This window comes from Melopsittacus undulatus, chromosome 4 (genome assembly GCF_012275295.1).
Source record: "Melopsittacus undulatus isolate bMelUnd1 chromosome 4, bMelUnd1.mat.Z, whole genome shotgun sequence".
In the NCBI taxonomy this organism is placed as follows: domain Eukaryota; kingdom Metazoa; phylum Chordata; class Aves; order Psittaciformes; family Psittaculidae; genus Melopsittacus; species Melopsittacus undulatus.
Genome location: NC_047530.1, coordinates 45,133,551 through 45,149,229, shown reverse-complemented (window position 1 = coordinate 45,149,229; position 15,679 = coordinate 45,133,551). Strand labels below are relative to the sequence as shown.

The 15,679-nt window shown below is 33.9% G+C and overlaps 1 protein-coding gene across 1 annotated transcript in view; it reads left to right on the top strand.

Moving 5' to 3' along the window:
* Window positions 1-15,679, top strand: part of LOC101874125 (formin) — a 138,564-nt gene that overhangs the window by 47,430 nt on the left and 75,455 nt on the right. The window contains exon 6 of the mRNA XM_005149336.4: window positions 9,979-10,066. Coding sequence (XP_005149393.4) covers window positions 9,979-10,066 — 88 coding nt within the window. The remainder of the gene's footprint in view (window positions 1-9,978; window positions 10,067-15,679) is intronic.

The window sequence follows — 15,679 nt, the reverse complement described above, 5'->3', positions numbered from 1 at the left end:
ATTCTAAAACACTGTGGTTATATATTAGAAACCCATTTAAATATATACTGTATCATAAATCTCTTTGAGATTACCTGCTTGGGACCACAAGAGGGCACTTTGTATGTAAGTTATGCTATCTAAATTTTATAATACATATAACATGAAATACACATACATAGATATGTATCAGTGAAATCAGATCTTTCATTAATTTACCTCTTTCAGAAAAAAAAAATTAATAGGAAATACATATTTTAAAGAACTTTGAAAATGAATGTAACCAGCGTAACTTGGAGAAATGATATGAACAAATGATTGCCTTTCTATTTCAAAATCTCACTAATTTAAGTGCATATACCTATTTCTCCAGGTGTATGACAGTAAACCAGGTAGACAATTAAGCCTGTGTTCCGAAAGATGAAATCTCATAATTCTTTTTCTTGTTGTTCTGTAAACTAACTTATTTGCTACATCAGTGCATTTTTTTAATAAACTCTCTTAACTTTATGCCAAATCAAATTGGAAAATAGTTACTCAATTTCAGTGGAAAATAAAGGTATAATAAGTACTATTTCTTGTGAGAAATCAATGTGTTTCCTTTCAAACATACCTATTTATGTCACTGTTTCAGTTCTGTTTTGCTATTAAATGTAAACTTATTAAGACTGCGTATTTTAAACTTATTATATTTACCAAAATTAATGAAATTAAATGTTCCTTTAAAGTACTTAAAGTGACTTAAAGTCACTTATTATGTCTTTAATTTGGCAAAAGTCATGGTATTATGATCATGATGTTATAAACCATAAGAATTGTAGGGCTTTTGTGAAAACTTTAAAAACTCGTAGTCAGCAGTGCTAAGCTTTCCATTATTTGGTCAATTTAAATCAGTTTTCAGAATTCAGATGAAATTTGAATTTAATTGCATATAGCATTTCCTTATTGCATATCCTGTCTTTCCACCCTTCTCTGCTAAATAATTCATAGTAGCTTCTGAGTTTTTACAGACAGTCCTCTTGGATGGTCCTATGTTTTTGTCACTCTGAAAGCCCAGATGTCTGCAGGCTGGCTCCAGTGGATCAGTCTTGGTGGCCTGCAAGTGATACAACAGTAGAGGGGCATTTTGTTTAGATGCAGGAGGGTTTATTAGTAGATAATAACAGAAAGTTCCCATAGATTAATGTAAAACTCTCACTTCTGCTGGCTTCATTTGTGTTTTCTCATGCTTTTCCTCAGCTCAACTTTTCTTGCATTTTTTTAACAATTTTATCTATCTACTAGGGTTTTAAAAGAGCAATCTTTTTCTTTGCTTCAGTACAGAAATTTGTGCTTGTCTGGCCTTAAGGATGCTACAAGTGACATAGTGTATCACAGTCTATAATCTATCTTTCTACAGACATAATGATAGACATGAATCTTGCTCTTTGCAGAAACTTTGTCATATTCCATACCATCTTATACACACTAAGTTTTGCCTGCTTGGTATTTAGAGAAATTATAGACCATCAGGTGGTGCAGGATTGCTTATTAAATCATGATTACTTAATAAATTTCTCCTTGAATGAATTACATCATGAAGTACATCGGTGCTTAGCAATCAAATTCCTTATGGAATTGAAAGTTAAGATTCTCTCAGAGGGGACTTGTTCTCACTTAATTGGGTCTACTTTGTAAGACTAAGGTGACTTTAACAATTAGTAGCTTGTCCAATGGTGACATCTTTACCACCTATTTACATTCCTCTTGCAGTTCTAAATGAAATAATATTCAATTTATTCTCAGAATTATTATTTTTGTGAAACACGTGGAAATAATCTGGATGCTTAGTCTGTGAAATGAATGCTTCTGTGGAAAGAATGACATTAAACATACAGAAATTTCACTCTGCACTATTCTTACATATTTGTCCACATAGTAGACATCTTACAGCAACACAAATGAAAATATTCACTGTATGCTATGCTTTTCTTGCTTGCAGCTGGTAGGCATCTACCATTTTCAGTCAGAAATATCTAAATACCTGCATAAATGGAAGGGATGGTCTGTTTTCCAGTACCATTTGGCAAGCTATGCTCAGAAGGGAAACTTCTGAGTATGTATTTATATTCATATGTATTTATACTCACATATATTTAATGTGCATACAATATAATACATAATTTATAAAATAAATATTTGTAGTATAGAATATATTTGTACTCATATGTATACTCAATGTCAAAATAGGAGAATATATTGAGGATTCTCTGGGCATCTATGCTGGGTCTGGTTAGTTTGATATTTTCACATATGACCTAGATAATGGAATATTAACACTGCAGCCACCACCAAGTTGCAAGAGACTTCAAATGTACTAGAGTTGATGCTTGAGAAATCTTTTATGTATCAGAGATATGGTCTAAAAGGTAGGGACTAGCACAAAGCTAATATGATTAATAAGATACAAGTTAACTCTTGGCTCACAAGAGTAACATGAATTGCCAAATCATGGTATTACTTTAAAGTGAAAATGAAACTCTGGTAGATAGTAGAAGTATTGCTTGCAAGACAATATACGCAGCCATGTCTCAGTTAAGAAATGCATATAGATTTAGGCACTACAGCCCGTTATTAGACATGTTTAATAACTGTAAAGAGTCAAGAGTGAGAATGATGAGAATTGTAAAAATCATCTCTGAGAAAAGAATTGCATTATTATTATTGTTTAGTCTAGAAAAGAGAAGGTTGATTGGAACATACACTAAGTGTCATCAAGTGCATGCAGCTGCTGCAAAGAAAAATTATGAAAAGCTTTCTAAGAATAAGAATACCGGAGGAATGCAGAGCAATTTTGGCTAGGGAGATTGTGTTTCTATACTGGGAGATCTTTACGTAAATTTGTTTAGAATGGTACCATATAGTTGATACTGTCTTGAAGTGCATAAACGCTTTGGATGACATCATGATTCCATTACTCGGTAGAAAACACAAAGTCCACTTTCTGTCTATTGTCCTGTGAATGACAACAGCTAGCTATCCTGTTTTCCAGAGTGGAAGCATTTTCATGATTCACAAATTCTTTGCTTTTGTGCCTGCCAGAAAATGGCTTATCATGAAATGGTTATTAATTGAGTTACACTAGTTTCTACTGTAACTAGTTACTCTTATTGAGTTACTCTTATTGAGTTACTCTAGTTTCTAGAAACTATCATCCTGACATGAGGATGAAATTATTAGAATTTGAAATGTGGTTATTAAAAAAAAAAGATATTCTAACAAGTATATAGAAAAGAAAAGGAAGGCAAGCTAGGAACCTTCCAGCAACATATAAATGTATATAAATTGCTTCAAAGACTGAATAGAGGATGGTTTATTTTTGGCATATATAAACTTATTTTGGAAAATAACAGTACATTCACTTGATAGTGAAGCAGTGTAAGAATAATATAGTTTAAATGAAGGTCATATGTACCTTTCTGACATACTTGCATATTGAAGTTTGTTGTGGTCATGCTTATCTGAACTTAGAAGCTCTGCAAAGTGTTTAGCTACTCATGCTTCTTCAATTGTTCACTCCTTTGGAACATTTCGGAACTTTGGAAGAAAACTCTTATTTTTTCCCAACTCTACATCCTTTGAAATATTTCAGAAAACCCTGAAATGCCATCTTGTAAAGAAAGTTCCAAAGTATTATGTAGATAATGGTAAAAATAAATTTTTTTTTTTTTTTGGCATTATGTGTGTCATTTCTGGATGAAGGTGATTTAGTCTCTAGATAAATACAATAGTTATGTCCCAATATTGGAGCAAAATGTAGTGCAGTATATTTAAGCATTCATAAATATGATTCTTCTTTCATAAAAATGTTCCTGAATTGTAAGACTAAAAGCATTATAATCTTATTTGAGGTAAAAAAATGCAGTAGTTTTTTGGATATGATATTTATGAAATGGAAAACAGACTACTGCTTGCTTGAAGATGAGACTTTCTCAGCTCTAGATCAATAAGTAATATACAGAAGGAGTAGAATTTATTTTGTAGCATAGTTCTGAAATGGTTGCATTTGCAGCAGGCAAAGTTGTAGTTAGTGGACAAAATTGAAGTTTATTAGCACATGAAAAAGAAACAGATTTCTCTCTTGTTTTGGTTAATTCAGTTTGCTTAATCTAAACATGGAAGTTATTGGTACGATGAAGCTTGGCAATAAACACTGGATCTAAAAGTATTTATACCATGTAAGATGGTGTTTTCAGATAAACTTTTTCAAATGCTTGTAGTTGGTCCCACTTTAAAAATTACTTAGAAGTTACACCTCGGAAATCAAGAAGAAAAAGGACTAGATCTGCAAGGTTAGTTTAGTACATAATTTCAGTTTAGGGATTAATTCTATTGGACATTTAGACTTTAAATGCCTTTTAAATATTAATCTTATTTGTAAGTTCTATTTTTAAAGTATTCCTGACATGCTTGTGAAAGGACTAGTTAACCTAGACTGTTTTCATCCTCTTTTCTATATTTTGTTAAGCTTAGATTTCAGGTGTAGCATTCCAGACATATGATTTCTGCACCTATTGTATTATCCACTAACACTCTTATTAAAGCATTCATCTGGGAATGTATGGTTTATTAATAAAAAAAACATACTGCAAGTTACATTTGTCAGGTTGTGAGTGGACTTCAATGATAAAGGTTTATGCACCAACAATGTTCAACTGTAAGAATATTCAGTACAGTACCATTAAAGTCGTTAGTTGTTCATTAAAACAATGAAAACTGAAATCAGTTAGAATATTAAAACTCTAACCTATTTTTTTGAAAACAAAACAAACAAAACCCCAAACCCAAAACCACTGGTTGTTTTGGAAAGAAAAAGAAATCAATAGATTTGAATGTAATTTGAAGGATCTAACACGGTTGAAACTTAAACAGGGGAGGTTTAGACTGGATATAAGGAAGAAATTCTTTTACTGTTAGGGTGGTGAGGTACTGGAATGGGTTGCCCAGGGAGGTTGTGAATGCTCCATCCTGGCAGTGTTCAAGGCCAGGTTGGATGAAGCCTTGGGTAATATGGTTTAGTGTGAGGTGTCCCTGCCCATGGCAGGGGGGTTGGAACTAGATGATCTTAAGGTCCTTTCTAACCCTAACGATTCTATGATTCTATAATCTTTCTCAGACTCGGAAATTATTCTGCAGATGTTTTCATATCAGATAAAGGACTGAAGTTTACATGTAAGGAATTTTTCCTTCATTCATTCTAAATTGTTAACATTTCTCACCTGTACATAACCATGAACATTTTTAAGCTGATACACGCATGTAATGGTTTTCAGTCCGTAGGTTCTCCCTTTCCTGTTAAATTTGCAGAACCAAAATCTGTTCTTGTAATACCAAATAGAAGACAGAATTATGGCATATATTTTGGAATGAAACAAAACCCATGATTCATTATCTATTAAACTATGATACCCTGTAAGCCTGAAAAAGAGGTAATTTAGAGAAGAACATTCCTTTATTGTGATTTATTACAAGTGTATTCTGTAGTGCTATTGCTGGACTTAAATTTTGAAGCTGCATTAGTATTTAGCACTTGTTAGTAACTCATTAGTAACTCATTCTCAAAACCTCGGGTATTTTCTATACTTTTTCAAGAAACAGGATAGTTTCATGTTTGTGATGTCACTCTGTCTTCATCTTACAAAAAAAATGAGTAAATGTTAAGTAATTTATGTCAGGTGTATGCTCCAAATGAAAGTCCATCAATCATTTTTGGCCCTTTAGTGCAATGATTATCATTTCAAAGACACAGGATGGCGTTAAAGATAATGGCTTTTCTGTTGTCTATTATCTCTAACAGACTTCACATAATTATTAACATGTGTTCTCATTTAAGAAGAGTGTCAATATTTTGAGTGTATTGCATGTTTTTAACTGAAAGGGATATGTCTGTCAGCAAGTTTTTTATCCATCTAACTAAATGAGGAATTACAATTAATGAATTTTGTGTTTCCGCAATAAGGGCAGATATTGCAGAAAATGTTGGAAGCTTTTCAGGGCTGAGACACAATGACTGTCTTCAGCTGTCTGCATAAGATAATAAATAGTGTTCAAACTTGAGTAGAAGAAGTAAAAAGCTAGTATTTGCTCTTCGGAGGCATTCTCGCTTTATTTTTATATTTTATGCTGTACTGAGAAGAATTAATGTGACATTTCTTCATTTACCACAAAGCTCTGCTGTCAGGTAGGATATGGAAAGTATCTGTAAAGGGTAAATATCTATTTTGTGCCTTTGTCTTATTTTTACAGTTTTGATAGGAATAAAGATGTTGAAATAAGTTTCTTACTAGCTCATTTCTTACTTCCTAATTTATCCTGAGAAATTGCCGTTTGCTTGTCCTTTAGCAAAAGGCTAAAAATACTATTTTGTTTTCATCCAGTATGACTGCAAACAAAATAACATGTCTCCTGAAATATTTTATAAATATTAAATAAAAAAGATAAAACTATGGTTCATCTATGTTAAATAAAAAATAGTTAAACTTGGCTCTCCTTTGAAACGACATATAAGAGATAATGTCTAGTCCTAAGCTTCTGAAATTTTGTTGGTGCCTCTTGGGCTGTTTATGTAGAATGGCTAGAGGGGCATACTTACTTGCTTCTTGTACAGGATATTCTTCCTTTGCTTGAGCACAGTTTCAGCAGACTACTTGTGGGTCCAGGCTGTTGACTTCACCATAAAAGTTAATGAGTGGGAATGGAGGGAAACACTGTGATATGCAGGATAATTTTTTAGCCTATGGTTTCTCTCAGTAAATTTATTATGGAAAGAATCCATGTACCAGCAAGAGGAAGGACTTAGCTTTTAATCACTAAAGTAAACTGAATCTGTTCAGATTTCAGCACCAGTAAGTGTCCTGGATAGAATGTAGACATTGCAGTTAGACAAAACAGTGAAGTCTGTCCTATAATATTTAATTAAATACATTTCTGACTACAGTAGAGAAACACCTTCTAATGGGAATGACAGGGTAATTTATGAGTGCATTCAAGCTTCAGTATGTCTCTGCTTTTAAGTTAGCTTTCAAGTATTTGAAAGATGTAGAAGAGGCACTTGCGTACAGCAAGCCAACTCACTTAGTAACATTAAAAAGTAGTCAGGCAACACCACATAGAGAAAATAATGTTATGGATCAGTGAATTAAATGAATTAGCACCGGCAGTTACAATTTTGTCACTGAGCCAGAAGATGCTGCATCCATTACAAAGATACATTCATAGTCTGGAGGAGCAGCCAGCAGCTGGCATAGAAGCACCAACTGGCGTCAGCTGGATTTTAACTGCTTACCTGTCACTGCCAGGTACAAGCAAGTCCCAGTATGCTGAGAGGTGGTCAGTGATTTGTCTTTTTAAAGCATAGACTAAATAGCTCAGTGCAGTCTTTACAAACTTTTACTTCATTTGCCTTATGTTTTTTATGAACTGGAAAGGTGCTGATATTTTTTGTGTCTCATTTCTATTTGGAATTCACACACATGCTTATTTCCCTGTCACAGTGACGTCCTAGAATAACCAGAATTTGTGGGGAAATTAATATCTTTGAAAATACGTTCTGTATTGCAAGATCTTTCAAGTTACACGTTGATTGTAAAAAATCTATGTCGGCATTATAACTGTGTTTTTATAGTATTTTATGGCCAATTTAAGCTATTCTGTTGTCCTGTTACTCCATTTTTGCTCTCTAAGGAATAAGGTATTAGCCGTCAGTTACAGATTTCAGTTAGTCGAAGCTCTTTCAGGTAGTCTGAGTCTAGTTTGATGCCTGGTAATTGTGACCATGTGTACATTTGTCTAAAATGCATGTGAGCATAGAGTTAGCTGGCCATTTTAAAACATGAATCTCTGGTTTAGTTTTTAAAATTATGCAGGGTCATCTTTAATTTTTTTTTCACTGATCTGTGAAGGAGGAAGTCTTGCTTAGCAATGTGAGCTAGTTTGATCCTATCTGGAGAATATATTAACACTTTAAAATACTTTAATAGGATAATTTCAAATATATTGTCTTCAACAGCTATAGTCTGGAAAGGTTTTGCCTCAAACTAGGCATGTCTAATGGGGTTTATGACAACCTATGAATTTGCCCCTGAACAAGGTCAACTTGGAGGTCAGTGAATGCTATACAAATTGCGTACTACTCAAGTCTGTAATTATCCCTGTAAGAAGTTAATGTGCTTCAGCATTCAGCAAATTCATGTAAAGCTTCAGAAATTACCAAGATAAACTGGGCAGTTACTTTTGCAGTGAAAAAGCACAATCAACAGGATGTGGTGCTTACACACTGTTCATTTACGGTAACTTGTAGCCACATCATCTTGTCTGCTTGTGTACTCAGGAGATAAAGACCCTGAAGTGTTTTTCATTTGAATAAAACACTTTAAATAGTATTGCTTTTTTACTATCCAGCATATGTGCTATACATACAGGCTGAAAATCCTCTCAGGGTAGATTTTATTTCCAGTTTTGGCAGAAAATATGCAACATCTACTTTAACATCAGTTCATTAAATGTTTAGTCCCTACAACAGGGACATAAAATATCTGTCAGAACTTTGTTGAAGGCAACATGTATACCAACTTCTTTGTGTATTGTCCAATTTCAGTACTCTAAAAATAAGAACTAAATTTGCATTTTCAGATGAAAATGTCACTATCATTTCTCTTTTTCCTGTATTCTTCTATTACAAATCTGCATTTCATATAACTGAATAAATAGTTGCACAGTTAAATATTCCTAAATTCTATAAAACATAGATAAGAAACATTTGCATGGGCTAGTACAAATTTTGTCAGTTAACTATCTGCAGTGTGAGCATCTAAAAGAATATTACAGGGATAAGTGATAAAAATTACCTAAAGTTTTTTAATATTATTAAAAAAAAACAAGTATTATTGTCACCCAGCTATTAAAAGTAAATTTTGATATGTAGTTTAAATATTGTTCATATATAATAAATAGTAATTTAGGGACAACTTTGCTATTAGCTTTCATTTTCCTTGTTAGTATTTTTAATACTATTTGTTCATCAACACTATAAAGTAAAACAACAGCTTGGATATGAACATTTCTTATTTTGAAGACCTTCTGTTTTGAATTTTGTGATGTGCTGCTGTTGTATCTTCCTTATGGCATAAATCAAAATCACAAATGCCAACAGTCCAATCGTCGTGGGAAGTGTGGTTTTGGTATTTCTAACATCTGAACTATGCTTCTAAAATTCTTAGTTTACTTTTCATTATTTATGACTGATCCACATCAATATCACTAGCTTCAACCAGCCAAAATAATTTCCTCAAGGTCTCCCTCCCTCCTTTTCTTCTCCTCCCCCACCCAACATCTGAAAAGATTAACCTCTAAGTGTCAGTATACTGTACCAACAAGTGTCTATTACCCAAAATATTATTAAAATCCTCAAGTCCTTTGGAAGTGGCAAGGGTATGGAAGAAGCACTTTCATACAGGAGTGAAAAACATTCTTTCAGTAATCCAGAAATCGTGTTGAGAGGGCTTAAAAAGACAATTTTTCAATTTTCTTTGTTCAGGAATCAATCCTTTGTCAAAGAGATAGACTTAAATGCGTTCACACTGAAACATAAACTAGCAGACAACCTAAGGAATTTGTGATGTACTCAGGGTGTCTTAAGTAGTTCTGCTGATCAACTTAGGGAAAAAATAAATTCCAGAATAAATATTTGATGTGCCTTTTTTTCCCCTTTTTAATACCATCCTACAAGAGGTGGTGTTCTTTACTAGACCTGGTAAGAAGTCAAGCTTACATTTTGTGAGCCATTTGTTAAGGTGAAGAGCATTGAGATAAGATTAATTTCTTACTATCATATTTATTTAATAAAAAGATTTGGTGTTTGGGGAGACAGTTCAATTAACAAATTAGCTTCTGTCCTTAATGTGAATGAATTCTTTGTAGAGTGTTCATTTGATCCCAGATCATTTTGCATCATTTTTCTAGATTATCAAATTATTGGATGGAAAACGGTCTCAAACTGTAGGAATTTTAATATCCAGTTTGCACCTGGAGATGAAGGATATTCAACAAGGTAGGTGTTTCTTGCACTTAATGTGTCATATTTGCATGGCTATTTTTTTCTCACAGCCTCCTTCAGAGAATTTCATACATTAACAGAATTTGCTTTGAGTATTGTCCTCTTTAAGTTACCAGAGGAATCATTCTTGCTGTATATTCCAGTATATGTAAAAGTTTCACCTAAATAATCAGAATTGCATTTAGATACAATCCTCTATATCGTTTCAGTTAGCATATCACTTTCTGTAGTGTTTTCTCAAAACTGTTTTATATTTCTCCCCTGCAGTTCTCTTTTTTTTTTGAGTCCTCCACTGACAAAAATGAAATCAAATGCTTATATACAAATCTTTTTCGCTTCAAGCATGTAGCCAGTATTTGTTGAATGTTTAAATTTTAAAAAACTAATTCCAAACTGATGCAGCTACCATGTAGCAATCATCAGAAAGATAATTACTGGATGGCGTTTTTCAAAGCATTGAGCTACTCAGTATAAATTCCATTCCTGGTAGAAATTATCTTAGTTTGCCAGTAGGACTGTAGAGAAATACAGAATTTTCAGAACACTGGGGTAATTCAGATTCTGCTTATGTTCTGGATTTTAGAAGATATTGTTTAAGCATATTGTTTATTTCTTTTTCACATTAAAAAAGGAAAATATTCACCATTTAAAACAACTGCTGGAAGAATTCAAGTTGATGTCTCCTTTTTGCTATTGTTTTCCCTCCATCACATGCAAACACTGGGAAGGGTGTTGAGATGCTGCTGGCATTGATTATTATTAATTTCAGAAGAGCCTTTGAGCATCTAGCACTTTGAAAGCACAAAGGCTTACAGATGTCTCTTGGAATGGAGGGAAACAACGAAAAGAAGGAATAATTTTGTGCCTGCCAGTATTGTGTGAAAGGTATCAGAATAAGATGGAAAAAAATAGTGTTACTAAAGGTCTGAATAATTTCCTGGCAGGAATTACAGCAGCATAAGATAGGATAGAAGCTATGTTATAATAACTGGGTAGTATTCTTAAGTATCTTTGGAGATGTTTTCGTGACTTTTTATTTTCCGTGCCACGATGTTCTGCTAAAATGGAACATATCTCTATCTGTGTCTTTCTCAAGTCATTTGCTGTACTTCTATAGCTTTTGAAACCCTCTGGCCAATTCATACCAAATTTAAGAGAAAAGAATAAATCAAATGTTTGGTATGTATACAATAGCATTTTATGTAAAATCAGCAGTACACTTTTGAATCAAATCTACCAGTTGGCCCCTTTGTTGTGTTTGCATTGCAGAGCAATGCAGAGCAGTCTCAGAGTGGGCAAACATCATTAAGAATTAAATTGAATCAAAAGATTTGCTCAAGGAGTGTGCCAGCAATCTCCACTTATAACAGGCTTTAAATTTTGCTGGATCAGATCAGAGATGGTTACAACTCCCTGAAATGTGTGTAGTGTGAACACTGGATCCTCAGTACCAGCTGCTGCTGTTTACAAATCTGTTTCTAAAGACTGCACTACTTGCAATTGAAGACATAGCTAACATAGTCCTACAAGTTTAATAAAAAATAGAGTGTTGGTAGAAGAGAGACACCAAAACAAGTGCTGTCAGTAAAGGAAAGTTTATAACTCATCACGCTCTCTATTCTGAGGTAGCAAATGACCGGCCTGTCACCACATGTGTTACTCAAGGCAGCAATAGGGTATGCTGCTTCTCGCTTATGGAAGCAGCTAGGAGATTCAAATGGGACTTGGGAAAATTGTTAATGGAACTTTTTGAAATATATTAACAGAGCAGGACGAGTGATTCCAATCAAGATTTGTGTTCAGAGACTATCATGTAGGGAAATAAAAACCAGTTTTCCAGACTCAGGGAAAAAGATCTGTTTTGTACAGAGGATCTTTAGAAATGCATGCTACAATGAAGACAACAGTAGGATTATGCTTGTTTCTCTTTTAGTCTTTATCCCCTAGTATGTTGTTTAATTTAAATTTGTGTGCAGTCCTGCTTATCTGCAGACAAATTCTTTGAAGACTGCTATAGTAAATATAATGAATGAAAAATTATCTTAATAAGCTAAATAGCTCATGAGAACACCTAACCAAAACCCTGTATGATTGTTGGGTGGTGAATGTCAAAGGCTTTTTTTACAAAATGAAGTTACAAAGAACTGTCTCTAGAAAACATGAAAAATAAGTCCTCATCCATTTTTTCAAGTCAATTTCCATTGCATAATTCAGTATGTGAAGACAGGGAAGAGGAAAATTCATGGTCTTCGGCAGCTTGCAATAGAGAATGAAGAAACCAGAAGCAAAAGAAAGTAAACATGAAAAGAAATGGATATCTAATTTTATTCCAAGTTTTTCTGGCAATGTTTGTTGAAAAGCCACGTACAGATGAATTTGCTGTCAGTGTACAGCATACTGATTACTGCACCTGGAGTAGCAGTTACAGAAAAACTGATAAGAAGTAGAAAATGTTTCTACTGATAGAAAAACTATGTGTACAGATGTGTGCAGAATTGTAGAGAAGACAAGAGTCATCACAAGAAAAGCTACATCCTTCTTGAAAGTAGTGTAAGAGTTCTGCATCAGTAGGATTACCCTCTCAAATTAAAGTAAATAACTTCACAGCATATTCTGTAGATAGCTCACAGTACAAAACAAGCAAATTATTATCTCTGGCACCCAGATGTTTAATTTTTGCATTTGATAATGAGCCAGCTGCCATACTTCAGGAAGGGAATCTCCCACACATGTTTGAGAGACTGAAGTTCATCTTTTGCAGATAAGTTTAAATTCTTGCTGTATATGAGTATGGTTTAGGTAGAAGACAATGAAGAAGTGAACATTTTGGTTATTGTAGGTATTATATGATGGAGAGGGACATTTAAAATTGTCATCCTGATCCTTTGGTAGTTGGGAGAGGAGGAGAAAACCTAGGTGTTGTAATGTTCTGAGCTCACTGACAAATTTTATCCATTAATCTGGTGCTGGAGAATGTAATATATTTTCTGATTAGACTGCTATTTAATAATAATTTCCTGAGCAGACAGAAAATTTGTCTCAATATGCTATATAGGATCTTTATTTTTATTTAAAAATGAAATAGCAATAACCAAGTAATGCATAGATTTGAGATTATTTTCAAGGTTGATTCTCTACAGTTTTTAAAAACCTTGATGAAGAGATGAGGGATACTGGAGGTCAGCTGCTAGGTAAAGAACATATTTTAACATACTTAGAGATGTAATCTCCATTTCATATCAGTGAACTTCTGTCTTTTTCTATTATTGTTCAGCTGAAATATTACAGTTTCAGAGACAAACTTGTGGCTTAAGAATACGTCTGTAGCTTTGCTGCTGAGTATTATAATTTGCTTCACAGTGAGGTGTTTCAGTTTTGTTTCTAATGGGAAATACTGATTATACCTGTATGCAAAGACCCTTGGTGGGCACTGGCCTCAGCTTTTTCCAGGGCAACATTTCAGTCACTCAGGCAGTTCCCAATATAGTAGCTAGCAATAGCAAGTATACTCAAAAATGCATAATAATAATTTTTACTGCAGCATACGTAATCTGTACTGGCTTCCCATGAGATACTGAGATCTTTGTTCAAGAGTAAACTGGCAAAATTATGGGGTAGCCCAGATGAAAAATAGTTTTAGTTACAGAAAGTGGGAAGTACATAAAATGTAGACACCTATGTCAAATGGAGTGACTATCCCAGATCCCTCCCTAAGTCCATAATACCTGCATTTTGCCACTAAAATTATGAGGGATTGGAAGTTCTGCTTCTGAACATTGCTAGAAATAGTTCACTAATTCCCCTGATTTCCATCAGGGTACATCAACTAGATGGTTTTACATGCTGGTATATTTTCCTTAGGACCAAATCTGTGAGATGTGATAGATCACACCAGATGCACACTTTATAATCTATTGCACAATTCATGGCAATGGAGTGCCATATCACTCCAGACAGAACAGCTGCAGACTTTGCTAGTACATTTACCAAGGCAAGAGTTTAACAGTGTAACACTGATAGAACTTAGCCTATATGGCAAAGTGGGGAATGTAACGCTGATCCTTAGCATTGAGACTATGTCTAATGCTGATTTAGTATTTTTTTCCTTCCTAGATGTTAAACAATTAAATATAATATCTAAGACTCCATTTATTAAATCAGGATGGCACTGGTCAACTTGTAATAGCATGTATGGGGACCTGGTATGTTTATTGTGCATTTGAAACATTCTTTTATTCACAAACAATGTAAATTATCTATTCAGAGACATATTAAGCTTTGAAAATTAATTAGAGAAATATATTTGATCGCACTTAGGTGGGTTGGATTAGAATGGATTTTGTTGAAAAGCTTAGGTTATGCCATCTGCTTTTGTAGATCCACCTTCATTACTGTTTTTTTGTTGCTTTTCAAATGTAGAATATATTTTTATTATAGTGCCACAGATATTCTAATGGTAAGCAATGCAGGTAACTCTCATGCCATTCTGCACCAAAATTTTTTCTGTGGCATTGTATGAGAGCACCAACTTTCTAGAAACAACACTCTTGTGTTACTGCTATACAATGTCAGATAACCAGTTGAAAAGTGTTTGATTGGTCTTCTCCAACTTTGTGATTTACCCTCTGTTGTCAACAGATTGGAATACATAACTGGGAAAATGTGAACATCAGATTAACTCACCCAGACTGATAATCAATCCAATAATCATTCTAATTTCATATTATGCTTCTAATCGTCCAGCGATTTCTGTGTGGTCTTCCTCTGATGAGAAGCCATGGAGGTTACATAAATAGGTTGCATTTCCTTAGTGCAGTTTATGCATATTATCATTTATTACAGCGTATCATTGTTAACCAGGCACTTAGCATCCAAAAGACTATGTTTTATGTGTATAAGGTAGACTACTCCAAAGCCACTCTAATCTGCAGATCTCAGTGTGCTCAGAATTTCTGAATCTCAATTTGTGTTTTAACTGTATCGTGCAACACAAATAGGATGACAGTTCCTTTCACTATTATATTTTGGAAATACTTCTGGCTAAAGATAAATGCTTTGGACTATTTCTCACTTGCACTACGTGAAAATAGTTTTATGGGGGTTTCAACTAAAATGTTTTGCAGAATGGAAGTATAGATTATAAATATTTAAAAACTGTTGATCGAAGTTGCATGACTTTTCTGCCTACAGAAACTATTACAAGTATGCATTCTCTATATATGTATACTATGAATGAAGTATAGATAGCTGCATACCCATCTCAGAAGTTGGGAAAAAAATTTCTTTAAAAGGTTTGGGTTTTTTTGGGGGGGGAGGAGGGGTGGTTTTGGTTTTTTTTCTCTGGAAAATTCACAACATATGTTTTTGTAAATCTCTTGGGCATCCAGCCTGAATTGGGTAGGTTAACATTATTGCCAGAGTCTTTTGCTCCTGACTTCTTGCAGAAGCTGAGTTTTCTATCTTCCAAACCTACATTATGCCCATAGTGCTTCTTTTAATGTATATTTTAATGGCTTTTGTGTTGCATGATAGTTAAATACTGGAGAAAAACACAAGTTGTCAGAAGTAAACCAGAGTGACTTGGGTATTTTAAGTGGTTTTCCAAGT